Source organism: Platalea leucorodia (assembly GCF_965183815.1).
Source record: "Platalea leucorodia genome assembly, chromosome: 9".
NCBI classification, from domain to species: Eukaryota; Metazoa; Chordata; class Aves; order Pelecaniformes; family Threskiornithidae; genus Platalea; species Platalea leucorodia.
The window spans coordinates 27,989,917-28,017,621 of NC_138831.1; the positions used below are offsets into that span (position 1 = coordinate 27,989,917).

The 27,705-nt window shown below is 51.2% G+C and overlaps 1 protein-coding gene across 1 annotated transcript; it reads left to right on the top strand.

Annotated features, from left to right (window-relative positions):
* On the top strand, nucleotides 1-26,684 carry LOC309594955 (mucosa-associated lymphoid tissue lymphoma translocation protein 1-like). The gene is made up of 15 exons (XM_082321373.1): nucleotides 1-85; nucleotides 910-1,010; nucleotides 1,308-1,426; nucleotides 1,753-1,906; nucleotides 2,556-2,734; nucleotides 4,207-4,303; nucleotides 6,427-6,453; nucleotides 7,254-7,457; nucleotides 13,272-13,449; nucleotides 17,125-17,199; nucleotides 17,813-17,940; nucleotides 18,199-18,330; nucleotides 18,476-18,627; nucleotides 24,335-24,460; nucleotides 25,983-26,684. Exons 2-15 carry the CDS (start codon nucleotides 1,001-1,003, stop codon nucleotides 26,343-26,345), a joined length of 1,944 nt encoding a protein of 647 aa, XP_082177499.1. The 5' UTR covers nucleotides 1-85; nucleotides 910-1,000; the 3' UTR covers nucleotides 26,346-26,684.
* The last annotated feature ends 1,021 nt before the right edge of the window (nucleotides 26,685-27,705 follow it).

The window sequence follows — 27,705 nt, forward strand, 5'->3', positions numbered from 1 at the left end:
GCAGGTTTCTACCCACCTGGTGGAGAAGGGGCAGCAGAGCTGTGGCTCCACCATGAGCCTTGGGGCTGCGGCCCCCGGGAGAGAGGTGAGGGCAGCCGTGGGGAGTGGGGTGCCAGGGCGGTGGGGAAGGCGGCTGTGGGGAGTGGGTGAGAGTGGCTGTGGGGATGGGGATGAGAGCAGCTGTAGGGATGAGAGCAAGGGTGGTTGTGGGGATGAGGTGAGGACACCCGTGGGGATGGGGGTGAGGACATCTGTGGGGTGGGGACACCCGTGGGGATAGGGGTGAGGACATCTGTGGGGTGGGGGGTGAGGACACCCGTGGGGATGGGGGTGAAGACACCCGTGGGAATGGGGAGCAAGGATACCTGTGGGGAGGGGGAGAGGAGAGCTGTGGGGATGGGGTGAGGACACTTGTGGGGATGGGGGCGAGGACAGCTGTAGGGATGGGGTGAGGAAACCCGTGGGGACGGGAGCGAGGTCACCCGTGGGCAGGGAAGGCACGGGCAGCCTTGGTACCCGAGTGAGAGGCGCCTCCCGCCGCGCCCCCGTCGGAGCGGGCCGGGCCGTGCCGGGCCGCGCCGGGCCGAGGGGCAGCCCCGGCGTCGTTCGGCACCGCCCCGCGCGGTTTCGCTGTGGGAGTGGGGCGGGCCCGGCGGCGCGGAAGTGCGGGGCCGACGGGGCCTTCCCCGAGCGGCGGCGGCCGGCGGCAGGTGAGTGCAGGGCCGCGAGCCGGCCCCGCGCGGGGGAAGCCGGCCGAGGCCCCGGCCCGGAGAGCCGGAGCCCGGATCCCCGGCCTACCCCACCCTGGAGGCCACCATGCCCGCCCGCTGTCGCGCCGGGTGAGCGGCCCCGCCGGACGGGCCCGAGCCGCCCCCCGAGCTCCGGGCGCTGCTTTCCCGCCCGCCGCAGGTGCTGCTGTTGCTGCCGCTTCCCCGGGAGAGGAGCCGCCGGGGGCCCGGCCGGCAGCCGCTGAGGCCAGAGAGAAGCCGCCGGCAAAGCGATGCAGGAAGGTGAGCGGCCACCTGGGAGGCAGTGGACAGCTCGGCCTGGGCGATCCCCCTTGCCCTGCAGCGCAAGAACTGCCTCTGCCCCTGCATTTGGACCCCAAGAGACCACCCCAAAAAGCCTCGTGGCATCCCCTGGGCGTGGGAGGCTGCACATCCCTGTTTTTCCAAATCTCCCTTCCTCCCGGGATGTGTGCCGGGGGTCCCCTCTTGCAGCCCAGTGTGCCTGGCCACTGTGTGGGAGTGAACCCCTGGGTTGCATGTGCCAGGTTGTTTCCACTTCCGCGTCCTCTTTCTTCACAGCCATCGTGATCACCGAGCAGCCGGTCTCTGTCTCCGTCCCTGTGGGATACTCCTTCACCCTGCGGTGCAGAGCTGAGGGACGCACGTCACTGCAGTACCAGTGGTTTTGTCAGCACCAGGTAATGGTGGGAGCAGAGGTGGCCCTGGGTATGGCACCAGGCTGGGTCCCTGCCTGCAGTGATGGACCTGGCCCTTGGTGGGCAGACGTGGTTGGAACCACAAGGCTGGAAGGAGAAGGGGATAGGATGTGTGTGCATGCCAAGGGCTTCTGCAGGTGCTGGAAGGGGGCGTGCAATGGAAAAGCTCCTTCTGCACCCCTGTGGCTGGAGGAGGGGAGGAAACCAGGGCTTTCCACTTTTCCTGCTCTTACGAGGAGCCTGCTGGTGCCTTCTACTACCAGCTATGAGGGGGGACTCGCTGCCCACTGCCTGTGTTTTCCCTTTAGTCTGTCTGCCACCAGATTCCTGGTGCCACCAATCAAGATTTGCCCATTACTGCACAGCAGACCCAACTCTACACCTGCAGAATCAATGACCTCTACAAAAATGCCATCTTCTCTGACTGGGTGAAGGTGGAGGTCCATCAGTGTGTCGCCAGAGGTACGAGCATGTCTTCTAGCTTTTCTGTATTTTATGCTTTGCCTACCCGTGCAACAGTGATCCTGTGCAGTTCCCAGGGCAGTGTGTCCTCCCAGCTCAAAAATCACAATACAGAAGGATTGCTCCAGCAATGTCAGCCTGCAGGTCTCAGCCAGACCTCTGTGTCCATCTTCTGGATGGTCAGGTCCCTGTCATGGTCCCAATAACCCTGGTTGTATGTACCTGCTCCTCCTGCTGATCACTTGCTGTGGGTTTCCCAGAGTTGTACTGAGTGTTTGCCCATTTGAGTTGGGCAGAGGGACTGGAAGAGACAATCTGCCTATTTCAAATCTGAGTAAAAATTACTCCGCGTGTGGTTGACCTCAGCAGGTTGACTGTGCCCTTGGCAGGAAAGGGCGAGCATCAGGTCAGGAAGCCAGAGGCAGGGCTTTGGTGTGTCGTTTAATATTGTGGGCGTTGCTCTCAAGGATTCCCTGCTTTCAAAGCAGAAAGGCACAGCAGTGACATTCTGTGGGGTGGCATCTCTTGGTGCGGGTGGAAAAAGCTCACTTTTCTGACAATACGCACAGAGTCCTATACAGGGAGGGAAAATCACCATTTTTTGCTGTCCTTGTGGAGGGAGGACCAATTCTGTGCCACTGCTTTACAGGACTGCCGCCTCGGCTGTGGCGAGGAGAACCGGTCATTGTCCTCAACCCCACCGAGCAAAGGGTGGAGGTGGGGAAGCCACTACAGCTGCAGTGTGCTGCCATGGGAGTCCCAGCCCCCAGCTACCAGTGGTACCGGAATGGGAACCTGCTGGAACACCAGAAGAAAAAACAACTCTGGGTAACATTGCCTTGGGATAGTTCAGAAACTTTGGCTGCTGAGGTGGGTGAGGGCAGAAGCTCATTGCTGGATGGTGGGCGTGGGAGAGCCTCAGAAGCCTTGGAGAGACTGCTGAAAATTATGTTATTGTCATCCTGGACATGACAGGTGGCAGTCCTTAAGCCTGGCTCATATCTGCCTGTCAAGGCTTGGGCATGCTTTGATGTGTGATCAGGTGAATGCCAGCAGAAAGCAGTCTCTCCTTGCCTGTCCTCCTCATCTCTCCAGCCTTTGAGAAGCAGCGTCATGCTCAGCTATCTTTCCCTGCCACGTTGCAGGGTTGTGAGAAGGCACTCCACTTATCACCGTTTTTGCTTTGATAGCTGACTGAAGGACTCCAGGTGAAGAGGGAATAAGTTTTATGGGCTTCTTTCAAACCTGTGGATGTTTCTCTAAGCAGTAACTGATCCATAGATCCATTAAGGTCTCTCAGCATGTCTCTCATGCCTTTGTAGCAGTGGCACAAGAATAGCTATTGTATGTCTGCGCAGGGAACTGCGGAGTGATGGAGCTCCAGGAGTGCTGTCTGCCTGCAGGAGAGCTAGAAGGAAAAGTGGTTAGTCCAAACAGAAAAGAGTCAGGGAGACAGCAAAAGGTCTGGATTTATTTTGGGTCACTGGCTGAATGTAAATCAGTGGTGTCTCCTTGATGCAAGAAAGGCAGATTTTCTTCTGGGGCATCACGAAGGGTAATGAAGACAAGAGATCCAGTCTCTTCTCAGTAGTGGCAGCTGATATTATAGGGGACAGTGGCCTCAGATTGCACTTTTCACAGGGAAGTTCAGGCTGGGGATTAGGAAGAAGTTCTTCATTTGGAAGTGGGTGGTGCTGCACTGGAGCCAGAAAGGCAGCGAGATCTCTGTCCTTGAAGGTTTTCAGTACTTGACTAGACAAAGCCATGGCCAACCTGACCCAGTGGTGGCTTTAGTTCCTCTCTGAGCAGGAGCCTGGGCTGGAGAACCACAGAGGTCCTTGCCAGCCTCTTGTCCCACATCAAGACAGATGGATAAGAGTTGAAAACTTGCCAGAAGAGAGCAATGGGCATGAATCTAGAAAATGTCGCCTAAGAGGAAAAGCAGGCACCCTTCTGATGTTGGCCCTGCACCGTCCTCCCAGCATGGCTCCTGGGGCAGAGTATGGCTATGACACAGGGTTTGTGGGCTGCTGGAAAAAGAAGGGAAGGCATTTGGGCAGAGAATTCTTGTGCTCTGGAAGCTGGGGTCAGCAGCAGACCTTAGTGTGTGGCCTTACTGAGCTTCTTAGAAAGGCAAAAGTCATGGGAAATCTCTTACCTTTGTGAGGCAAAGAATGAGGTCTCAGCGAACAGCAAGAAAAAAGACTTTATTCCAGGAACATGGGTGCCTTTGGCAGATACCGGCAGGGGTCCACAAGCTTTCACCATAAATAATGTGATTTAACTTTTGATCTGTCTAGATCACCCACGCAAAGGTCAGTGACTCCGGCACGTACCTCTGCTGTGCCTCCAATAGCCACGGAGAGCACTGGACCAACGCCGTGGATATTCATATAGGTGAGCAGAGCCAACCCATGTCTGCTTTGCTGCAAATCACCTTCTAGTGTGAAAAGTAATTAGAGGGCAGACAGGAATTTAGTGCTCTTGCCTGGAAGTGCCGGGCTGGTGAACAAGGAGCCCAGTACTGGCATGTTACCCTGTGGCTCAATCAGTGCAGGGGAAGCTGGGTTCCAGGGTGTGGGATTAGGAGTAGTAGGATGCGTGGCTCTGACGCTTGCACCTTCCCATGGCTTGGATGGATCTTGCATGCTTTTATTAACAAAAAGAAAGGCCACTGGTTTTAAATACTGCTTCTGCAGGGAGCCAAAGGTAAGACACTTCAGAGTAGAAAAGCAGCATGGGGCTCTGCAGGGAAGCTGGAGTGTCCTGGCAGTCCTGCAGCAGCTGTCATGGGAACAGCCTGCAGAGTGCAGTTTCGCACCCTGGGTATACTGGATGCAATGATCTCAGCAAAGCTGCGCAAGCCCTGATGAGTGACAGGCACAGGCATCTGTCAGCCCTGTGATAAACAGGATTCCTTGATAACAGAATTCAGAGGTAGGAAGGGAAGCAGCATCTGTAAAAGAAAAAAACCAAAAACACGGTGATCCACCGTACTGCGGCGTGGGATGCTGCTGGGTCCTGCAGTCTGTTGGAAACCTGCTGCATTAGAGCAGGTTGAGCGCTCTCAGATGCTCGCTGCGGTGTTCTTGCCTTGCCAAGGTGCTGGTTTAATAGCTCCCCATCCAAATCGCAGTGGGGTCCTTTGCTAAAACTCATTTACAGTCTTGCCGAGATGAAGTGATGTGCTCAGACGCATAGAGCTGGAAAGGATGGTCTTTATTTTGGGAAGGTTCAGGCCTCTCAGGCTGGCAGCCCAGGCCTGATGCTGTGTGAGCTGATGGATCCCAGGGAGAAGACAGGTCCCCAGAGCTTCGGGCATGCTCCACCTTTGGTGTGACAACCGCTTTGGCCCTCTGCCTTTGCCCTGCTGTGAGACAGAAATAGCACAGGCTGGCTTTGCTGGCTCTTTACTCCATCTAGAGAATTTTCTATGCCATAAGCTTCTCATCTCACCTTTTAGACTGGCTTTAAAATTGCTCCAGAGTGCAAATTGGTCCTGTATAGCCAGAGAGCACTCTCCCTACCTCCTCACAGCTGGCAAAATAGCATCCGGGGGGACAGGCAGCGAGAAAGGAGCACAGGATTAGGTTTAGTTCAAAATGCTGTGGCTGGGTAGCTTTAGTGTGCAACAGTCAGCCCTGTCAGAGGCAGAAAAGGATGAATGGGCTTGTTCTGATGGCTCTCCAGGCATCCCTGGAGCATTAGCAATACTGGTTCAGGTGCTAAAGGTCTTCCAGACCCATGAGATTTATGCAATTAAAAATATGCCCTTAATTTCTTCTTTTAGAGCCTGTAGGGCTTTAGGGTTTTCTACTGGGCTGGATTTTTTAAATTATTTTTAATTTAAATAGGAAAAGCTGGAGCTGTTAGGGTAATGGTGATTTTAGGAGGCTGGGAGTGCTTGGGCAGGGGAGCTTGTGGAGCTCGTGAAAGTGAGTCACATAGGGTGGCTTTTCTGAGCCAGAACTGCTAAAGGGGAGGGAAAGGAAAAGCAGAGTGGTGAAAGGCTCTGGGAATAGTACCACAATCAAAAGCAAACAGTCGGCTTCCTCTGCGCTGACTGCTCATGGGGAGAAGCTCTCTTTTTTTGAAGCTTATGTTGATCTTGAGTGGTTGTGTTTCCTTTGCTTTTGCTGCAGCAAGGGAGCAGGCAAGTCATCTCGGGAAGCACAGCAGCCCAGGCAGGTCTGGTACAAGCAGTGCAGACTTGCTGATGGGTACGAGCTCCTCTGTGCTGGCCCTCCTTACCCTGGCCTGCCCCTTCTCTAAGCTTTGCTTCCCAGCTGCTCAGGATTTCATAAATCTTCCCAAAATCACCAGACCAGTGTCTTTAAGGTTAGCAATCAGGCTATGAAGAACTTGCACAAGGAGCGTTGCTTGTGCGGATGCTCTGCAGGGTTTGATCCAGCTTTGCATTGCTCGGGGATGTTGGGGCAGGCTTCAGACCTGAGATGGGAGCTGGCACTGAGGCACTGGGTGCTGGGCATAGGTTTATCATTTCCCTCTTTCTTTTCCAGGTACGCGTCACCCTGAAAAGTTTTTTGGTGAGTACTGTCATCTTCTGGAGCAATTATTCCCTTAATTAATAGCCAGGCTCCAGGGTGGATGGGAGGACAGGGCATAGGAGTGCTTTTCCTGCAGAGGCCGCTTCAAGCCTTTATGCCCACATTGTCATGGGCTCTGTGCTTTTGGAACCAGAGCTGCAAGGCACAGGATGAGTCCCATCCCCTGCCAAGCCCTGATCAGTCTCAGCAAGTGGAATAAGATTATTCGTAATGAGTAACCCAATCTTGACCTCCATGCCTACCAAATGAGCTTAAAAGTGTTGTTCACATGACACCTTTTCCCTTCCTTGAAATACTGCCTCAGAGCAGGGCAAAGCTCCTTGCTCCCACCACTACTGAGTGCCATAAATCTGGTTTTCCTGCAGTGGAAGGTGGGGATAAAATGAAAGCAGGAGCCCACGGTTTCTCTCCTTCAGCCCTGTGGGGAAAAGGACCTCTTTTGGTGGTGCATCCCTGTCCCAGGCACCACTGGCATGCAAGACCTGCAGTCACAGTAGGGCAGGTGCTAAATAACCTTGGTAGTGCAGATCCTCTTGTACTCCTGGGATTTTGGTTGTCAAGTGAAAACTTTTCAAGTCTTTCTTTCAAAATGATGGTTTGTGTATTATTTTGTCAAAGTGTTCAGAAAGCTGAGGGCTTTCTGGAGGGCGCTCCAGGCTTGTAGCAGCATAGGGTCTATCCTTCCTGCCTAGATTTCCCGTATCCTCACTCAACCAAAGGAGGTGAGACCTGGCCTTCTTCTGAGCATTTACAGCTTTGTCACTTGGTGTTTCCATTAGCTACAGGCAAGATAGCGCTTTTAGTGGGCAACAACCGCTACCAGCATCATCCCAACCTGATGGCTCCTGTCACGGATGTGTTTGAGCTGAGTCTTCTTCTGGAGCAGCTGGGCTTCCAGGTTGTGTCCCTTCTGGACCTGAACAAGGCTGAGATGGTGACAGCAGTCAGTCGGTTCCTGCAGCTCCTAGGGAAGGGAGTCTATGGTAAGGCAAAGCCAGTAAGGTAAGGTAGCCAATGTGTGGGTAGCAGCAGTCAATGCTAGGGAGGAGCACGGATTTGGCAATTTTCCAGACAGCTGTTGAATTAAAAGAGAAGAAATTGAACTTTCCTTTGGGGGGAGGGGGGGGGCAGAGGAGCCCTGTGGCACAGTCTGCAGTGGTGCCAGGCTTGGCAGAAGCCCCCAGGTAAACGTCGTTCAGTTTTGGCCAGGTTACAGGCAGGCAAAGTAGGTGTTTCTCCATCACGTGACTCACCTCCAACTCCAACAGCATGGTCTCATGCTGAGGTTTTGGGGACCCAGCACTTCTGATGGCAAATGGGACAAGGTCTTTTGGTTTTTCCTTAGATGAAAAATTGAGGAGATGATTGACTGTCAATTGTCCCCACCATGCTCCTTTGTGAGGAGAGGAGCTCCTTTTGAGCCATGACTGCTACAGCCAGCCATGATTTCCTTGTTTCTCTTTCCTGATTGTCTAATTTGAGCCTCTGACAGCCTTTTTGCAGAAGCACCTTCCCAGCTGCAGGTGGCTTTGAGGTTGGGCTTTGAGCTTATTGCACGCTGTCCTCAGCAGGAAGCATTCTTCAAACACAAAACCAACCGGCAGATCTTGTGGGTCTTAAAGCAGGTGTTCAGCTTTGGTGGTGAAAGTGGCTTCTTTGGGGTTTCTGAGGTTCTCCCAGCCTGATGGATACCCTGAAAACATCTGGCAGATTTGTTTTTGTTTCCAAACCTTAGCGCGAGACTTATCTTCAATGCCCTCCCAGCTGCATGGCATACCAGGGCACTCAGACAGCGAAAGTCAATGCAGGCCAATTCCAGCCTGGAGCTCAGCGTGAGGTTTGGAGGTTGTGCAATGGATAGGGACACGGCCACAAGTGAAATGCTGCAAAGCCACCTCGTTCCAGGAAGCACTGACTCACTTGTGGAGGCTGAGCTGGCAGGGAAGGGCAGTACACCGTTGTTGCCACTCTGGCCAAGCACGTCATCTGATGTCAGCATATTCCTGTGACTTCACTTGCAGCTTCCTCTTGTGGTTGCTCTCTGAAATCCCCTTGCATCTCAGGCTTTACCTCCTTTCCCAGGCCAGAGTCATCCCCGGGAGGCTGCTATGCTTTTCGCACGGCACTGCCGTTCCTACCCTCTATCCATAGCGCGTGAGGACGAATGGCATTTTGTCCATGGCCCTTCCCTTGTTTTCATAAGCACTGGAGAGAAAAAAGGTTTGGAAACAGCACACCTTTCATGCTGTCATGCCTTATTTAAACTTCTAGTGCTTTTCTGCATTCGTGGCCACTGATCCTTCCTGGCAAAATTGATTTTGTGCACTGGCAGGGAAAACATTAACAGCTGAGTTACTGAACCTTGATAAGCCTCAAGTGTTTGCTAAGCATAGCCTGCACCGGATGGTGGTTTTCTTTACAGCTTTCTAAGTTGAGTGGTCTACTATTATTTGGAGGCAGTGAACCCCAGCGCAGGCTGCTCCCAGCAGCGTGATTGAGTTGAGGACTCTTGCCGTAATTGGTGGCATCCAGACTTAATGGTGGGGTGTTGGGTCAGTCTGCCTGCTGATTGCCCCAGGGTTTCTCCATCTGAAGTGTGCTGCCTCTTGCTGTGATGCGTCTTCCAGCATTTCTTCAGCTGTTTTCCTTACATAAAATTAAAAGAACCAGATGAAGTGCAAATCATTGAAATTAACTTGTCTTTTTAATAGAAACACACATTTAGAAGAAGCTAACAACTCCTCCTAAACCCTACGTATCAATTTTTTGAGGTACTAGCTCCAGGATAAGCATCTAGAACTGACTGAGGGGTTTAGGATTCACATAACTCATATGCATGGCAAGACAGTGGTGAGACAGCAGCTCCAGGTAAAACCTAGGCAGCCTATTAAAATTGCAGAGACCCCAGGGATGCCTATGATAGCCGGTCCTGTACATCCACATGAGTGTCTCAGACATGCACCTGCGCAGAGGCATCCTGATGCTTCCACCTGTTTTTTCTTGCTCAAGGAACCTGGAGGTGCTGTCTCCCATGTTGCAACCACCACAGCTGAAATCAGGAGAGCTTTGCATAGATGTACAGAGCAAAGCAGGGAGCTGGGAGGAGAGGTCTGGCTGGTGAAAGACTGTCACTGGACTGAAGTGGGAGACTGGTGTAACAGAGACACACCTGTCAGCATGCCAGAGAAGCATAATGGCTGTCTTCTGAAGTTTAACTCCAGCAGCAGAGATGCTGGGGCATTCATGCATCTTTCTGCTGGTGCAGATCAGAAGAGAGGACATAGCCATGTGGGTTAGTGTTTGAGCACAGTGCTTGTTGTTGCTGCTAGAGTTTTATTTATCAGGATGCTGATGAGAGCTGAAGAAGATGTATCTGACCTCCCTAGATCTCTTTCTTATTGTGGGGCTCTCTGGATGGCTGGCCCTCCCTTGCATGTCCTTACTGACCCATCTGTGATTTACACTCCGACAGGGATTGGTGGGAAGGGACTTTGGAGTCATCAACAAAAGGTTGGGGTTGGTTGTGGCTCTTCTTATCAGGTCTTGAAGACTTCCAGGCATGGAGCCCCCCACTTCTCCACCTGCCCATCCCAGGTCTGCATCACCCTCCAGGGAAGTCTTTCCTCCTGCCAAACAAGACCGTCTGTGGGCTGGTGCTTGTTGCCCCATGTTGTATGGTCCACACCAACAGGGAGAGTTGGGCTTTGTTATCTCTGTAACTGCCCTTCCAGGAACTGTAGGCTGTTGTTAGATGGGCCCCAACATCTTGGTAGCCTCTGCTTTTTCCAGCTTCTCCACCTTCCTGTTGAACTGAAGTCCCTAAAACTGGACACAGGATTAAGTGGGGACTACTTAGGACCAAGGAGAGTAGTGACAGGTTCCCTGGTGATCCTCCATCTCCTAGCATAGCTCTGTCCCCAGTCAACACTGGTTCATCTTCAGCGTGATGTCCGCTGTGACCCTAGGCTTGCTGCTCAACCAGTGCTCAGCCCCAGCCAAAATGCTGCCTGGGGTTATCTGCCCCTGTGCAGGACTTTGTCCTTCTTATTATTGGACCTTGTCTGAGATTTCTCAAGCCCAAAGCAAAAACTGGCTTTGTTTTCAGGCACAGGGTATTGTATGGCTGCATGTTCAAGGTGATCCAAAGGCTTCTGTAATTCACTGTAGGTGGTGGCTCATCTGCTTTTCCTCCAGATCTCCTCTTAGAAAAGCTGCAGAGGATTTTTGAAGGCCTCAAACATCCCCTGAATGGTCTAATTATGCAACCCTCAGGCAAATGACGAATCCCCCCAGATGTTACTTCGAGCATCCTAAAAAGTCCCGAGTCAAAAAAATGTCAGAAATGCACTGAGAGCAGAAAGTTGTGAGTGAAATACTAGGAATATGCCGTCATGCCTTAATTAAGCTGCATGCTGACATTTCCTGTATTATAAGCAGTGCCTGGAGCTTCCTCTTTTTAATTTCGTACTTAGAAGTTTGTCTCTGATCAGCAGTTTTGACTCACGAGATGCTGGAAGAGCGTTGAAATGTTAGTTTGGAATAAAAAACCCCTTTCGTTCTCTAGGCAAGTTGTTGACTTTCCTGTTCAGGAGGAGAGATTAAGTCCAGGAGAGGTTTGCAAAGTTGCTCAGCTGATGTGAAACTCACATCTTTTTTGATTTGAATGTGAGTCTTTGTGGTTTATATAGCATGGGGAGCACTTGGCAGTGCATTCAAGGCGCACAGCAAGACCTCAAAAGTTAGAAGATTTAGTGACTGAATGATTCTTTGTGGGCTTTTCTGTATCATTTTAGTTTTTAACAAGTGTCAGTGACACTGCCTGGTAATGGATGTCATCACCTCCCTTTCACATACAGGAGGAGAGGCAGAGGGACAAAAGCCATCAGTGCTCGATGACTTGAGGGGCCAAACCTGAAGTGCCTGCATCTGATTTTTCCAGAAGGCTTCCTATTTTATACTCTTTTATAGTCTCAGGGGAGGTTTTTGTGGCTTTGATTTGCAAGTTATGAAAGTTTAAAACTTCTGCAAATCAGAGCCCACTGTCTCTGGCTGGCAATCCACAAGAAGAGGAACCCAAACCTTTTTGGCACTTGTGAAAACAGCTATTTGAGTAACTTTCCATTGTCCCCTGAGAATAGAAACCAAAGGTGACTTGAGACCTTTTTTGCTATGAGATCATGCTTTCCATCCTCCATACGATGAGATTATGCTTTCAGTCCTTCAGCTCCTGCCCCATTCACTGCATCCCTTGAAGCATCAGAGATCAAAGCGAGTGTCCTGCGAACTACAGGGGCAGGAACAGTCGAGGGAAAACAGAAGGGACGTTACTCAATGAGGTGTGGGCTTTGGCAGCGAATCTGACTGAAGAATTTCTCCTGCTTCTGCCTCTTAGCCTCTTGTTCCCATTTCTGACCTCTCATTCTTCACTGTCCTTCAAATGCGGTAGTGCAACTGTTTGCGTCACCTCACAGAGATATTTTTAACCCATTTCAGTTCCCCGAGTTGGCTTTCGCCAGCATCCCCCAAGCAGTTGTATTGGTGCTGGGAAAGAGTAGCCAGCCACTGTGCAGCTTACTTTCAGGAAGCTGCAGCCCACGTGGGCATCCCTGTGTGGAAGGAAAGGCCTTTGCTGAACAGAGGGGTCAGAGAGAAGCACCAGCTTGGGCCATGCCGAGCGCCTCACTGCTGGCTTTCCAAGCTGGATGTCCCTGTATTGCCATCTCTTGTGAAGGCAGAAACCATTACTAAGTTTCACGTGCTTAAGAGTAAAACTCGAAACCAAAGTTCCTGTTGGGTATTCGACTTCCCACCAACACCTGGATGAGTCTGACTCCTCTCCTGCCTTACAGGGGTGGTATCCGGTCTGGGGTTGTTGAAGGACGTGGTCCACATGTTCTGGACATCTGGAGAACTCATCTCTCTCTGTCTCTATCTCCTTTTTCACCGCTTACATGTGTGTAAATACAGGCAGACCTTTGAAAGCTGGAGAGTGTTTCTCCTCACCTAATCCATTGCTAGTCTCTCCTCCAAAACTAGGATGCTGAGGAGCTTCTCATTTAAAAGGCTGTTAATGTATTTTTTATCATGGTAAAATACTTTGTCTATTGTCATATTCTGCCCTCCAAGTCATGGGGGTTGGGCAGGAGGCCAACTACCTCCTCCTGGAAAAAAAATAAAAAGCTGCAGAAACAACGAGCATCAACTTGAGATGGAGATGGAGAAAATCAGTAATGAAGTGAGGAGGAGGAGATGGAACTGGATCGGTCATGTCTTGAGGAAAAAAACAACAGAAGACTGCGCTGTGGCCCTTGGGTGACTCCAGAGCACGCAGCTGCAGACCGATCGAAGTGGAAGAACGATGTTCGTGCCTTGTGTGCCTCCTGGCACTGAGAGAATTCAGATTCAGATTGTCATATTCTTGCAAAGAGCTGATGATTAACCGAAACTTGTAACAAAGGTAGTATTCAGCCTGGCAGATGTGGAGCTTGGGTGTTGTAGTACAGATGGTTATGGAAACGTGTAAACCCAGTAACTTTGAGGTCTCCTGATGAACAGTGCTGGAAACCACAAGTACAGAAGAGCCTCTCAGGGCTGCTTCCAACTCTGCTGAAGGGAATGGACTGGAAAAAAGTCAAAATTGTGAGGTCCACATAGCTCCAGTTTCATAAGTGCTACTGGTCTAGGTCTGCCCTGCACCAGTATCCCTTCAGAACTGGGGGTGGGACATGGCCATGGGGAGCTGGTTACAGACCTGCAGGTTTGCATCGTGACTCATCCTCTTCTCTCTCTGTTCCCAGCTATATTCTACTACGCTGGTCATGGGTACGAACATTCAGGGAGGAACTACATGGTCCCTGTTGATGCTCCACAACCCTACGCCCCTGAGAACTGCATCAGTGTGCAGAGGATCCTCCAGAAGATGCAGCAGCAGCAGACGGCCCTGAACCTCATCCTGCTGGACACCTGCAGGAAATGGTAGGGTACTCTTCTCCTTTCCTTGCCCGGGATGGGCAGAGCATGGCGTTTCAAGGGGTTGGGGGAAACAGCTGCCAGCCTCACAGCCACGTGGGGTGTTCCCGTGGATTGCTGGGGCCACATCCTCCATTGTGTGGCTGAGCCCAGGCCTCTGTCAAAGTTTATCGGGCTGTGTCATAAAATCAGCAAGACTGCCAGGTCTTGCAGGATCTCCTGGAAGCCCAGTTGGTCACGTATTAGGTGCAGAGAGCATCAGATGCTGCCTGAGATCTGCTGGAGAGAAGGGGATGGAGACCCTCCCTTGATTTTTTGGGGTGAAGAAGCCTGGCAAATACAGGCAAGTTGCCTAAAGCCTGCAGAGGGCTGGCTGTGCCCTGGCATAAATTGTTGGCTGAAACTCAGCAGAGGGTTTGTCTTTCTGTGTTTCAACCCCCTGCCCCAAACCTCCCAGCCCTGGCAGGCTGTAGCAGCATCTCGCTGACCTTGGGCTTTCACGGTACGTGTTTCCCCATGTGCTCAGGCTGGGACTGTTTAGCTCACCTCTCTTCTCCTAGATGCGTTTTTGTTAACATCTCAGTGAGAAGAGTGCAACATGATGGGGAAAATATTTTAAGCCGTACTACTTGGTTTTTACTGGCCTTAAATGCTTCTGAAGCATTTAAGCATGAAGTGGTCATGTCATGAAGTGGGACCCAGGCTGCTGCTGAGGTCAGGGATCAGCTTTTTCGCTCTGTCTATGAAAAGCCCATCATAATCCCTTGGCCTGCATATCTCTATCCTGCAGCTTGTGGGCTGCAGAAAATTACTGCTTGTCCATTTTCAGCAAAGGCAGGTAGAGTAGGTAGAGACAGAAGCTGTCATTAGTTCATTTATTTTGCCTCTCCTGAGGCAGATTTACAGGTCAGAAAAGACCCGGAGTGCAAATGCAGAAAAGTTTTCCTCTTCCTTCTGTGGTTCCTGCCCTAAGAACCAGAAGGATGACAGGGATTTTGATATTGCTGCCCTGAAGGAGCTGCCAGCCCCTGGAAAGATGTTAAATCTTTGATGCCTTTTAGCTGCAGAGGTAGGAATGCTCACTTTGAATAGCTTACAAGCTGGCTGCACTGGGACTTATCCTGCTGCCGCAGCTCTGAGTTGCTGGCATTGCTGGAGCTTGCTGTGTCTTGATACCTGCCCTGAACGCCCCATAACGAAGCATCCCCTTCCTCCCTCTTGCTCACTGCTGCTGCTGAGAGCAGAGCAAGTTGCTTCCCTGCCCTGCTGAGTACCCCACCAGCACACGCGACAGCACCTTGCTGCTCTCCCCAGCACAATACCAGGCAGGGGACGGCTTGCAGCCGAGCAGGAGCATGTAGTTTTTGTGGATGCACGGGTGGAGATGATAGGCTAGCGTGCCTCTGGGCTGCTGGTAGCCCATCCAAGGGCAGTGTGGCAACGTGGAGGCTGCATGGGGATTGCTAACATGAATGGTGATGATCTATGAAATAGCTTTTGAGCTGATGTCTCCTTTCTTGGTGTCACCAGTGGTTTCCGTGCTTAATGGAGTCTTAACGGTGCTTTGGGAAAAGGATGTAATGTGAGATCTGCTGTGATGTTTAGGCATGGTTGTGCGGCTCTTTTTCTCTCTCTCACCCCAAGCTCTCACACTTCTTTCCTCCTCTTTCCCATAGCAAGCACAGCACTTAGTGCAGTAGGTGTTATCCCCGGGCTTGTGGGGGATTGCTGTAGGAGCTCTTTTCTGAGCTCATTTTCCTTGAGAAGTCACAATTTCAGCTCAGTAAAGAGTCTGGATTTCATAGTTGTGTGTGTTTACACTGCTCTTGGGCTCTTGGGGCCTCCTTTCCCAACGCCCTTTTGGTTGGACTGATGCTGCGAGTCTGTCGACGGTTCACTCAGCTGTATGTGAACTGGGAGGAGCTGTGTCTGTTCTAAGAGGGATCTCACCCGGAGCATCTCTTCACCCCATATGTCGGCATCAGAAATGCCAAGGCGATGAGAAACACATCTTCCTTTGCCAAGTGGTAGCAGATGTTCAGCTTCAGCAGAGGAGGAACCAGGAACACAGAGCCTGTGTATAGCCTCGTACATTTATGTGCTGATTTTGGGTGGATGCGATAGCGTCTTCCAGGAATTCCCTGATTTATAAGGGTTTCTAGCATGCAATGCTTAGGACAGCAGCACATCATCTCCTATCTGGGATGCAGATCAGAACTGGGTTGCTTGAAATGTACTGTACCAATGAGACTTTTTTGGGGCCTGAAGCAGGAGGGAGCACTGCCAGCTTCTCTGCTGTCAGGTCTCTCCCTGTGTTCGGTCACCATCTGGAAATGCCCCTGGAAATTCAAGCCCCTGCTGATGCTTGTCTTTTGCCGGGGCAGGGGACCAGGGACCACAGCCAGCGTTTCTGCCGTGTGCAGCTCCAGCCTTGCTGGAGCCATCACGAAAGGTTTGCATCAACTTGTGTCTGCACAGCCTCCAGTGCTTGTCCCCAGGAGGGGAACAACAGGACCTCAGTTTATTTCGGGATCCCACGTCTCGTTTCTCCTCGGACCTGGAATCCAGATTTCTGCATTCATTTAGGAGTAGCTGAGGGGCAGATAAATCTCTCTGTTCAATGTTCATATTTAGAAGCGTATCTCCTTTTCCACATTTTCTCTTCTGACCATCTTTAGAAAACTTACACAAGCCACATGAATACTGCCATTAAACTTCTCCAGACTGCCACCAGCACATTACCTACTGGTAATGTGCTGGCTGCAGGTGATACAACCGTCCCTTCTGCTCTCCTTAGTGTGCCAGCTTCAGCCGCAGGAAACTGTGCTGGAATTGAATAACACCAAATAATGACGCCTCTGTGCTGGTTCTTATCCCTGTGTGACTGGGAACAGCTCCAAGTCACTGGTGTAAACTGGAGGCAGCTGGTCCCCATGCTGTTCAGTCTGGCTGTAGTCAGATGGGCAAGGCTTGGCCATTAAGTGCAACCATGATATCTTTTTTGGTGGAAACCAGGACTGTCACTCCAGATCTACCTGATCTTGAAAATAACAGGGTCTGTGCTCATTTAGCTGTATCTAGACCAGGGTGCCAGGACCAGTTTTGGGCTTCGAGACATGGGTGCGTGTCCTGATCCCATCTCTCAGTGAGGTCTGGAGGTGTATCAGCTGTAGCGTGCTTTGGTGTCCTGGGGCAGAAGGTGTGTGCATGGTCTGGAAGGGAGCTGTGTGGCACCCCAGACCCCCGGGACAGGCTTTTGAGCTGTAGCCATGCAATGTGCACACCTCTGAGTTCTTTAGGGACAGTCGTCCCTTGGGTCACAGTGAACCCATATGTGCTCTGCACTGTGCTGCTGCCTGGATTTGTGACAAACCAGCCTCAGGAGTGAGGAGGCATGGTTGCACCCACAGCTCCAGGCTTGCTTGCAGGGCAGGGAGCAGCTCACCAGCGCAGATAGGTCAAAGCTGGCCCTATCTACTGATTTTCCTGTGGTGTGGGTTCTTTGTAGGACTCCTAGCTTTAGCCTCTGTTGCTGCCCAAGTAACGTGGGTGGTTTGACGTGAGGGTTGATCTTATTGCCATCCATAGGAGATGGACTTGGAGCACACGGGCTCTGTCCCCTCCAGGCACACACTAGCGGGTATCCTCGACGCTGACTCATGCCTTCGTCTCCTCTTCCAGGTACAACCCGGAGTGCGCCCTCTCCCAGGTACAGCCTCTGGAGCCCTGGGGCAATACCGTTTACGGCTATGCCACGTAAGTGCACTTTGCTGTGCCCACATTGTGACACAGGACCAAATGCTGACACAGCCATATCTCATCACATCCCTTCATGCGTGGTGTCTTTGGAGGCTTGAGAGAGCTTTGCTCATGTTTCCTCTGGCTCTTACCCTCCATCTCTAGTGTTTCCCGTTGAGACACTTCTTTTCTTCTTCCTGACATTGCTAGTGGCAGCCTGTGCATCAGTTACAGGTTATGCGTGAAGGACATATTACATCAGGTCCTGTAATATGTCCTTCCATGCCTGAGCCTGATTCCCAAGGCACATGTGCCATGAGCATGTCACCTGAGAGCCTCCTCAGATGAGGATGAGTTTTGCTTACTGCTCCAGTGCCAGTTCCACTGGCTTTTCAACTGCTGTCACCTACCTAGGCTGGCAAAAGAGGCTGTGCTCTCCTCTCCTGTCCCTCTCCACTGCTTTTTCCCATCCCTTCCCACCCTGTCCTGGGCCAAAACCAAGCACTTCATGCTGTTGCATGAGGAGCTAACTTGGACTCAGCCAATAGAGTCTGGATGGAGTCGGCAAGCCCTGAGTCACCCTCAGGGCTTTGTTCTGTCGCAGAAAGGTGAGGATAAGTTACTCTTGCAGGAGCGAAGATGCAGAAGCCTATGAGTTGCAGGATGGAGAGTTCAGCTCTGGGATCTTCATGAAATATCTGAAGAAACATATTCTGCAGGAGAAGAAAGTTACATACATGCTGGAGGATGTCTTAGAAGGTAAGGGATGGGCTAGAAACCACTTGCTTCAGTAGCAGGGGTGAGAAAAGATATCAGCAGAAACCAAGTGGCTCCACACCACCCCATCCCAGCTACCCCAGCCAGCCATCCATCCCTAAAAAACAAATTGCAGGCCATGCCCTGTGCAAGCTTTGAGTAATCCGGCAGCAGTACCAAGATGTTCATGCACATCTGAAAGGCAGGGCGATAAATAAGGAGCCTGGAGTGACCCTTGCACCTCCAAAATCTCTTTCCCAGACATTGGCCGGGATCCCTTGGTCACTGGGAAGCAGGTGATGGAGATCAAACACACTCTGAAGGAAGCCCGGTCCCTGACAGACCCGATCTATCCCTTGGGAGCAGCTGCCGAGCTCTGGGGATGCAGCCACGGTGAGCCATGCAGGGCGCAGGGAGGGCTACAAGGTGAGGGGGAGGAGAGGGCTAGGGGTCCCCGTGCCCCTCAGGGACACCAGTCTGCGGGGAGGTGTTGGTGGGACCCTCTAAGGAGCTGACCCTGCTGGGCTTTCCCTTCCAGAGCTGGTGAGCAAAATGGTGACCTTCCCCTGCGGGGTGCGGGTGGAACTCCGCTTCCATCGGCTTTTCTCCAACGTCGTGTACGTGTGTGCCAAGCTGCAGCCCACGCCAGCCCATGTCGCTGATGCCCGTCTCCTGCTCTGCCAGCCTGCTGTGAGTCTTCTGGCAGAGATGCTGATCCCCTTCCCCTCAATTCCTGACTGGCTCCTTTCCCCAGGGCAGATGAGGGAGGGGGGTTATGGCAAGCTCAAGGGGTCCCAAGGGCTGGGAAAGGCTGAACCCACGTGGAAAAGGATCCCCTTCTTTGTTACCTCTGATGCAAATAATCCACTCTGCAAACACTGCTTTGAGTGCTCCTTCCACATACCAGTGCCCCGCAGACTGCCTGCCTTGCTCCTAATGCATTGCAAAATAGATTTGGTGTCAGTTTTGATGCCTTTAACCAGTTACTCCTCGGACTGATTTCTGGCCTGCCTGATTAAATTATTGCATTTAATCCGATTGAGATGAAGAGCCTTTCTGTTTTCTGTGTTTGGAAGCAGATCTGGCTTTTTGAATGGTGCCTTCTTAGCCTGCTGTTCTAATGTATCTGAATGCAACAATATATCCTCCTGTACTTGTTCCGGGTTGAGCCATGCCAGCTTCCTTGCACACTTTCTCACACTTTTCCTAACAGACCATGTGCCCACTGTGGTCTTTTCTGGTGGTCTCCATGCCACCTCTAAGGATTTAAATTGTTGCTCCTTTTTACTAACCATCTTCCTCATTTTCTGTAGTCCTTTTGCTGAAGCATAGCATGACTGTGGTGGATTTTTCAGCCCTTGTTGCTCGTGGAGGGACACTGCCCCTAAGTACATTGTGGTCACTGATGCAGAGTGGTGCATCCAGCAGGAGATTTGGAGCTTGATCCTGCCCATTACCAAGCCGGAGCATCGTTTACCCTTGTGAGCTCCGTAACTACGCATGAAAATCGTGTGTGTGTCTCTGTGTCTGCATGTGTTCTTGTACATCTACCCCACATCAGCAACTGTGGGGAAAGGGGGACCCAGCTGCTTGCTCCTGCATCTGGAGTTGGCTCAAGAGGGACTGGGGAGACCAAAACGGGATGTCAGTGGAACCAGGGCAGTAGGATCTCCATCCCTATTCTGCTCCACAGCAGTGCTAGCTCACACTGACCTCCAGTGGTATCTGCTGACATGGCAGCGCATCCTCCCACCCGGTTGCAATTCATGTGCCACGTTATCATCTGCCTCATGTTAGATATCCACAGCGAGGCCACCCACTCTTGCCTGTGGGACCACAGAGAGATGCATGGGTGTCTGCAGGAGGGCACCTGGCTTCTTTCAGGATCTGGAAATATGGGCCCACTGCTAAATGGGGACACAGGGCATGGAAAAGGCCGAAGTACTTGATGCCTTCTTCACCTTGCGCTTTACTGGTCAGACCAGCCTTCAGGACTCCCAGACCCCTAAAACCAGGGGAAAGGTGTGGAGCAAGGAAGACTTACACCCGGTGGAGGAGGACCAGGTCGGGGAGCACTTAGCCAAACTGGACATTCAGAAATCCATGGGACCTGATGGGGTGCACCCATGAGTGCTGAGGGAGCTGGCAATGAGACTGCCAGGCCGCTCTCCATGAGCTCATGGTGTTCTTCCTGAGGCCTGGAAGAAAGTCAGTGTCACTCCTGCCTTCCAGAAGGGCAAGAGCGAAGATCTGGGGAGCTACAGGCTGGTCAACCTCACCTTGATCCCTGGGAAGGTGACAGAGCCAATAATCCCTGAAGCCATGTCCAAACACAGCAAGAACAAGAAGATGACTGGGAGCAGTCAGCATAGATTACAAAGGGGAAGCCATGCCTGATAACCTGATAGCCTTCTGTGTTGAAATGACTAACTCGGTGGATGAGGGGAGAGCAGTGGATATTGTTTATCTTGATTTAGCTTGCTGTAATATCCTCATAGACAAGCTGATGAGATAACAGACTGGATAAGTAGATGGTGAGTGAAGTGAATTGAAAACTGCCTGAACTGCCAGGCTCAAGAGGTTGTGATCAACAGCATGAAGTCCAACTGGAGGCCACTAATGGGGAGCCCCAGGCATCAGTACTGAGACCAGTACTGTTTTACCTCTTCATTAATGATCTGGATAATGGGGAGAGTGCACCTTCAGCAAGTTTGCTGCTGACACAAAACTGGGAGGCGTGGCTGATGCACCAGAGGGTTGTGCTGACATCCAGAGGGACCTGGACAGGCTGGAGAAATGGGCCAACAGGACCTTATGAAGTTCAACAAGGGGAAGTGCAAAGCCCTGCACCTGAGAAGGAATAATTCCATGTACAAATACAGACGGTGGTTGACAGGCTGGTAATCAACTTGGCAGAAAAGGCCCTGGGGGTCATGGTGGACACCAGGTTGACCATGAGCCAGCAATGTGCCCTCACGGCAAAGATGAGGAATGGTGTCTTGGGCTGCATTAGGAGGAGATGCAACTTCCTGCATGTGGGCAGGAATAAGCAGTAGTGTAAACACAGGATGTGAAACGACTGGGGTACCAGTTCTGGTCAAAGTCCACAATAGCTAGTGCAACAAAAGCAGGGCAGAAAACTGTGCCAAGGTTGTAAACAAGAGCTCTGAGATTTGTACAAGATCCTTTCTGGCTCTCCTCACTGTTGCTGAGGCTGCAGCACTGAGTCCAGCTTTGCATCCATGCTTCATGGAAAAAAGTGAGACAGCTAAAGCACATCCAAAGTAATACAAGGAAGGAGCAAGCAAATTGTGGTTTAGGCAAGAAAAGCAAAAATTGGTGGGTAAGGGGGCTTTCAAATATATAAAAAGTTGTTTCCAATCTGGAAGGAAGTCATGGTTTGAATTGCAGTAAGGAAGATCCAGGTTGGCCATGACATTTTCATGGTAAAAAGAGTGAATGTTTAGGAGGGGTTTTGCTTAAGGGTGTTGCAGAATCACCACCTATGTGGATCCCTTAGAACATCTGGACATGCATGTGTCAGGTGTGACGTGTGTTGCCAAATCTGTGTGCTCTGGGCCACGCAATGCCTTTGGTCCCTTCTCCTGTAGGGTCCATACCCTGATGGTGAGGGTCCTAGCCTCAGGAACAGGACGCAGGCTCAACCTCATGTGCAGAAGCAGGTCAGGAGCATGTGGCTGGCTGTCAAATACAAAATCATTAAATGATGCAGTCATTTAATCAGTTAATCTCTTGGGCTGCTGGGAGATCCTCCCTGTGTGGATGCTGAAGGGACTTTGGGCATTTCCCCACAGTGCTGAGCATTTGCTCCTTCACTTCGGGATGCTCCCAGCTCTATGCCAGAGAGAAATGGCACATCTATTTTGGTTGTTCAGCACTTGGGACTGGCTACATTCCACTTGGGGAGGCTGTGTGCTTCACCCCATCCAAACTTCCTGATGCTGCTTGGCTTTTCATGAGCTATGGTTTAACTTGTGATGGAATATTGTTATATTTGTGCTAGTCATGTCTGTAGTACACTGGGTATTTCTTAGGCTAAAAAAAAGGGTGGCCCAACTTCAAGGGGCTCAAAATTGCAGAGCAATAAACAGATGTTTGGGAGAAGAGTCCAGTGCATTAGCACAGATCTGAGCATCCCTGCCCTGCTAGCATAAACCCAGCTGTGATGTTAATTGCTGAAGATTCACAGTGTCTGCAAAGGCTGCTAACACAATTGCAAAAGCAGGTACTTAGAGGTCATCTGATCCAGAGCACATCCATGCCTGCAAGGAGACAAAAGGGAATGTGGCCCAATCCCAGCTCCTACAGGCTGATGAATCCCTGGAGGAGCCGCTCTTGGAGAGGTCGCAGGTGTGGGGATGCACCAGGGGAAGGCAGGACTGCAGAAGTCAAAAGATGTGCGCGGAAACAGCAATGAGTCGGCTATGGAGAAGGTTGGAGGAGAGCACTACGGCATCATCAGACATGGGGAAGAGAGGGGACTAGTGGTGGGTGACTGTGAGGAGGACTTCTGGCCATGGACCGTTTTCCTCCTAGTGATTAGGATGTCATGGGTATTACAAGTCTAGCAGCATTCAGAAATGACTTTGACACCTTCATAAAAGTCCATAAAGGCTGTTGAAAGCACAGACAGCACTTTGACTCGGAAAGTCACTGATTTTCCCATCGCAGGAGGCTGGCAGGGTAGGCTCACCCTGGGCAGGGCTGGTGGCATGTGCATCCTGTCCTCCCTTAAGCATGCGCTGGAGGATGGAGCTGGCTGACACAGTAGGGCCACTCTGCTCCTTTTTGCAGTCCTCCTGCCAAAGCCCTGTGTTAGTGGCATCCAGGCTGATCTGCTTTGTGTCTCTCTCTTTGATCTCCAGGTTTAGTTTAACCTGGCTGCTGGGCTCAGCATAGCAGTGACAGCATCAGGGTAGCTGGGAGCAGGTACCTGATGCAATGAGTCAGGGAAGGAGAGAGCAGGAGAGAGCAGTGTTCATTTGCAGAAGGTGCTCTGCGTTGCAGCCTGTCTCCTGTTTCAAGCACAGTTCAGGCTGGTGGAAGGAACCAGGACAAGGCTCCCTGAGCAGGAGAGCTGCTCCATCCCCGTGAGCCATGTCCTCCACTTGTTGACACACCTATCTCCCTTTCTGCCAGCTCCATTCACTGCCCTGATCTTCCCTAAGCTCCCTCCAGTTTATCTTTCCAGTAATGAGTTGCCAAGTACGGAGATGGGATTTGGCTTTGTTTTGTACAGAGATAAATGGTATTTCTTCAGCCTGCCCCTAGTGGACCTACTGGATGAGCAATGGTGTTTACTCCTGTTCTGCCAGCCTTGCAAGCAGGGGTGACCCTGATGCCTTCAGATCCCAGCCAGCATTTGGGATCCAACATTTTAGCTTCTACTCCCAATATTCTCCTGGCCAGAAACAAATTGCTTTGGCCGCTTATAGGCAGCAGTTCAGGGAAGGTCTGTAAAGGCTAGCAAGAGCTCCCAGGGCTTCTCTAATCTCTGCCTCCCTGCAATGTCGTAACAGCCTCCTTCATCACCCAGTACAACTTCTCCTGCCAACAGCGAGAAAGTTTTGCAAAGGTGAAACCCTCCTTACATGCTACCGGCTTTATGTCTGGCTGCAGTGAGCCCACCTGGGCTGCTCAGCTGCCATGGCCAAAGCCAGGCTGCCACATTCTAACATTGGTCAAGGCAGGTCAGCAGGATCAGGCCATGGTAGCTGCAGGAGCCAGCTGGCAGAGGGAAGTGTCTTTGCATGGAAGGGGTTGGTGGACTGTGGGCTGTCGCCCATCCTAGAGGGCTCAAATCCAAAGCAAGATGTTATTTCATAAGGCATCTATTCCCCTGTCTGTTCTTGTGCTATTTGCAGCTCCAAGATAAGACCGTTACTGAAGAGGATCTTATAGAGATGGAGACATTTTGGATAAGTTTGAGTAAATGAGCAAGAATTGACAGTTCTGTAGATGGTGGGGGGTACAACTCAGAACTTCCTCCAGCTATGCCCTTGGAAAACTTGCTCCCTCCTCGACACACCACTTATGCTACAGGTGGTTGTGATACCAGCTGTTGCTGCTATCTACACTGCTGGAAATCCCATTATACCACAGCTTTCCCAGTAGACACCCTCAGGAGATGTTTAGCTGGGTCTTCCCATTGATATGCATGAGGCGGGTGTGTAAAATCTCTGTATTTCTGTTGCTTGCACTCTGTAGCACTTCCATTAGGGTATGCAGCGTTTCCACCAGCCAAAGTGTCAAGGGCACAGGCCAGCCCCGGGCATTGCTGTGTGCAGAGAAGCAACATGTTTAATGGGCAGTTGTGCCTCCATGCCCAAGCTGATGCTGAAATTTCTTTGCATTTCCCCTTGTTTTCCTGACCCAGGAGATGGACGATGTGGCCTTCCTGAAAGAGAGCCACCTGGACCAAGTGGAATCTCTGCTCGCCTCTGTGTACAAGCGGGAGGAGCTGGACTGTGTCTTCCAGCTCTGCGGCCTACAGAAAATTCAGGTAGAGAACTGCCAGGTGCAAATCTGCGTGGTTCTCCTGCAGCCTCATGTAACTGGTACTCTCCACTCCCACTGGCTCGAGCAGGATATGCCCCTCTGGCTGTGTGTCTTGTGACTCCATGCGGATGATGCCTGGGACGCCTGTGTCAATGTAACATCCAGATCAATGTTAGAGGAACTTGTTGATCTTCAAGGCACAAAAGCAATCCTCTTGCTCTTGGTTTGCTCTGTCCTTCCATGCTGCCGGGCAAGGGAGGCTGTTCTTTGCCTATATCAGCCTATGGGAGATCAGACTAACCCAAATATTTCAGATGAAGGATGTCTCACTAGGCTGTGTGCTTGCCTGAGAGATGGGCTCACAGGCTGGCCAGGATCTCGAGCAGCAGGAGGGTTTATCCCCTGCCATCAGGGTGACGCTACCAAGCCTGATCCAAGCTATGCCTCTTTGGCACACTTCAAAAGACTCGAACTATTTAAAGACCATGAGAGAGACAGAATTGCTAGTTCCCTGATTTGTCTCTTCCAGCAGATTCTCTCTCCCCAAATAGCAGTGTGCACCTTGTTTCTCATTTGATGGTTTTTTTTGCCCTCTAACACCCAGCTAGTGGATCTTGCTAGCTGCTTATCTGCTCTGCTCCACACAAGCTCACACCAAATGTTGCTCTCAAGCTGCTGCCTGGATCTGCCTACAACGAGCTCCATTTGCTGAGTGTGTGACATGCCTCGGCACATGGCAGCTCTTTCAGTCCTTGAGTGTTCCTGGAGCTCTTTTCTGAACCCTTCCCAAGTGTTCAGCATTGCTTTTAAGTGCAAACATGAGACCTGGACCCTGCATTGCCTGCCAAAATCTTCTTGCTCCATTATACATCTCCCTACTTTGTATAGCCAGGTGTCTCGGGCACAGCCCCATGCTAGGGATTCATGTTCAGGGATTTAGCTGCCATGAATATGGTTATTTTCTGATTTCTTCACCATCTTTTATAAAAATCTAAAATAGTGCTGGACTGCAAATGGATCCCTGTGGAGCGCTGCTGTTTAAAACTGTTGGCTGTGCAATGTGTGTTTTATTTAAGTGGTTCATATCCCTCCCCTTGCATGCTTTCCTCTCACGTGTGCAGCAGTCCTGTGCCGTGGCCAGGATGGATGTTGTGCTGTTCCTCACATGGGTGCAGCTTGCCTGGTTGCAGTCCCTCTCCCCTCCTGCTCCACTGTGCCAGCATCCTGGAGTTAATGCTCTCAGTGACAGTGCCCTGACCGGGCTGATGAGGTCTCAAGTGAGGTGGCCTGATTTCAGAAGTCCTGAAATACAGAAATTATGGCTCAGGCCCACAAACATCATGAGCATATGTAACAGCTCATTTTCTCTGGCAGTAGCATTGCTCCATCACGCCACAGCATGGGGCTGTGAGCCTGCAGATCAGCCAGCCAAGTGTGTCATTTTGGTGACAGCGGCAACAGTGAAAAAGCTCTGCTTCTAGTCTTAGTCTCTGATTCACTTTGTGTCCTTTGCTCTTCCCTTCCAGACAGATGTGGTCCTGCAGTTGGATTTGCATTACACCCAGCTGAGCACAAAGCAGAGGACTTGTGAAAGCCTGCAAACAACCCTCCAGAAATCTCTGCTAGGGCAGTTTTTCAGCCAGAGAAATTACTCCCAGCCAAACTACCAGAGAACTCCTGCCTGCACAAGCAGCGTGTGCCTCCGGGGTGCATCGGTACTGAGCACAGACCCGCAGGGGCAAGCATCTCTGAGGACAGGCTCTGGCCACAGCTTGCCCAGCAGCAACCCCTCCAACTCCAGCAGCGAGCCAGAGGAGAATGACGAGAGTGACCTGAGCGACCTCTGCTCGGCACTGCTCCGGGCTGGCCCAGGGCAGGACTACCCCTGACCCACATGGGCTGGCGTGCCCAGCCTTGGGAACTGCTATTTTTAAGAGAGGCAACAGTTATTCAAGTGCTACATACATCAGAATCTGCTTTCCAGCCTTGGCGATTCCCCTGTCCAAATGAGGCCAAGGCTGCTTTTTTGGAAAGGCTTGTCCCATCTGCACCCTGCAGTGTGTGGGGCCTGAACCCTGCTGGAAATAACCCCCATCCTGTGGGATGAGCAAGGAGTTGTTGTGTCTGGCAGAGGACAGGGCCACCCAACAAGTCATAACATTTCCAGGCAAAACCCAACATCATTTAAAGTCAAGGGCACTGGCTGATGTTTTCTGCATATTAGGTTTTGCCTGAAAGCAAACATTACAGCATTAAAGGTGTTAAGAAACCCATAAACACTACAGATCCATGCTACAGCAGCAGCATGGCCTCAAAACCCAACTACAACTGCTGACTCTCATCGCACTTGTGCAAAGGACACAAGGCTTGAACAAGGGACTCAGATAAAACCGTGTGAATGTATAAGCTCTCCCCTGGGGTTGCAGTGTGGTTTTCTTGTGAGTTCTGCCTGTGTCAAAGCAGGTTTTAAGTTATGCATTTATGTATTTCTAGAGAATGTATTTATACTTGGGGCAAGACAATTGCTTGCCAAGAAGAGGAAGGTCAGATGTTCTGTCAAGTGTGTGTTTACAATGAAGACTAGTTTTCCATCAGTAGTAGCCACTGGTCAGGTACACTTCACGTGCCCCTTCTAGCATGGTACATAAGGGCATTAAAGTGTGGTAAGTCCTATACAGTCCTGAGTTCCTCTCAGATGCAGAATTTCCTACATGTGGGGATGGAAAAGACCAAGATGGAGGAGAAAGAACCTCAAAAAAGTAATTATTAGTGCAAATTTTATTTCTAAGTGCCTGTCTCTGTGCATTCACTGTGGGCAGCCTTAAGCACTACCTTTCATGGAGAATTAGCTGTCCAGAGAGAGCCACAGGTGAGCAGGGCCCAAAGGACAACCCGAGTGGGCACAGTCCCCTCCCTGCCTGCTTCTCTAATATTTCTTTGATAAAGGTTTCATCATAGCTCCACGTGATTGCTCAGCAAGGGCCTGAGAGGGTGATCAACTAATTCAACAGGGGCCAGTGACCCCAGTGAGGTGTGGGATCTCCATCCTTGGAGACAGTTCACTCCGGACTGGAGAAGGTGCTGATGAACTGATCCAAGCTGTCGGGGTGCTGGACCAGAGACAGCCAGAGGTCTCTTCTGGCTGTTGTGGTCCTGTGAAAGCAAGAATTTGGAGATCAAAGACTTCTTGAGAGGTCAAGGATGGTGGGGTGGGGAGAGTGCCCAAGCTCTGTCTTCTAAGTTTCGGTT

Excerpts from the sequence above, each read along its gene's own strand:
- LOC309594955 (XM_082321373.1), top strand. Across the intron at positions 1,427-1,752 it reads AGTGGTTTTGTCAGCACCAG|TCTGTCTGCCACCAGATTCC; the intron begins GTAATGGTGGGA and ends TTTTCCCTTTAG. Across the intron at positions 7,458-13,271 it reads CCTAGGGAAGGGAGTCTATG|CTATATTCTACTACGCTGGT; the intron begins GTAAGGCAAAGC and ends CTCTGTTCCCAG.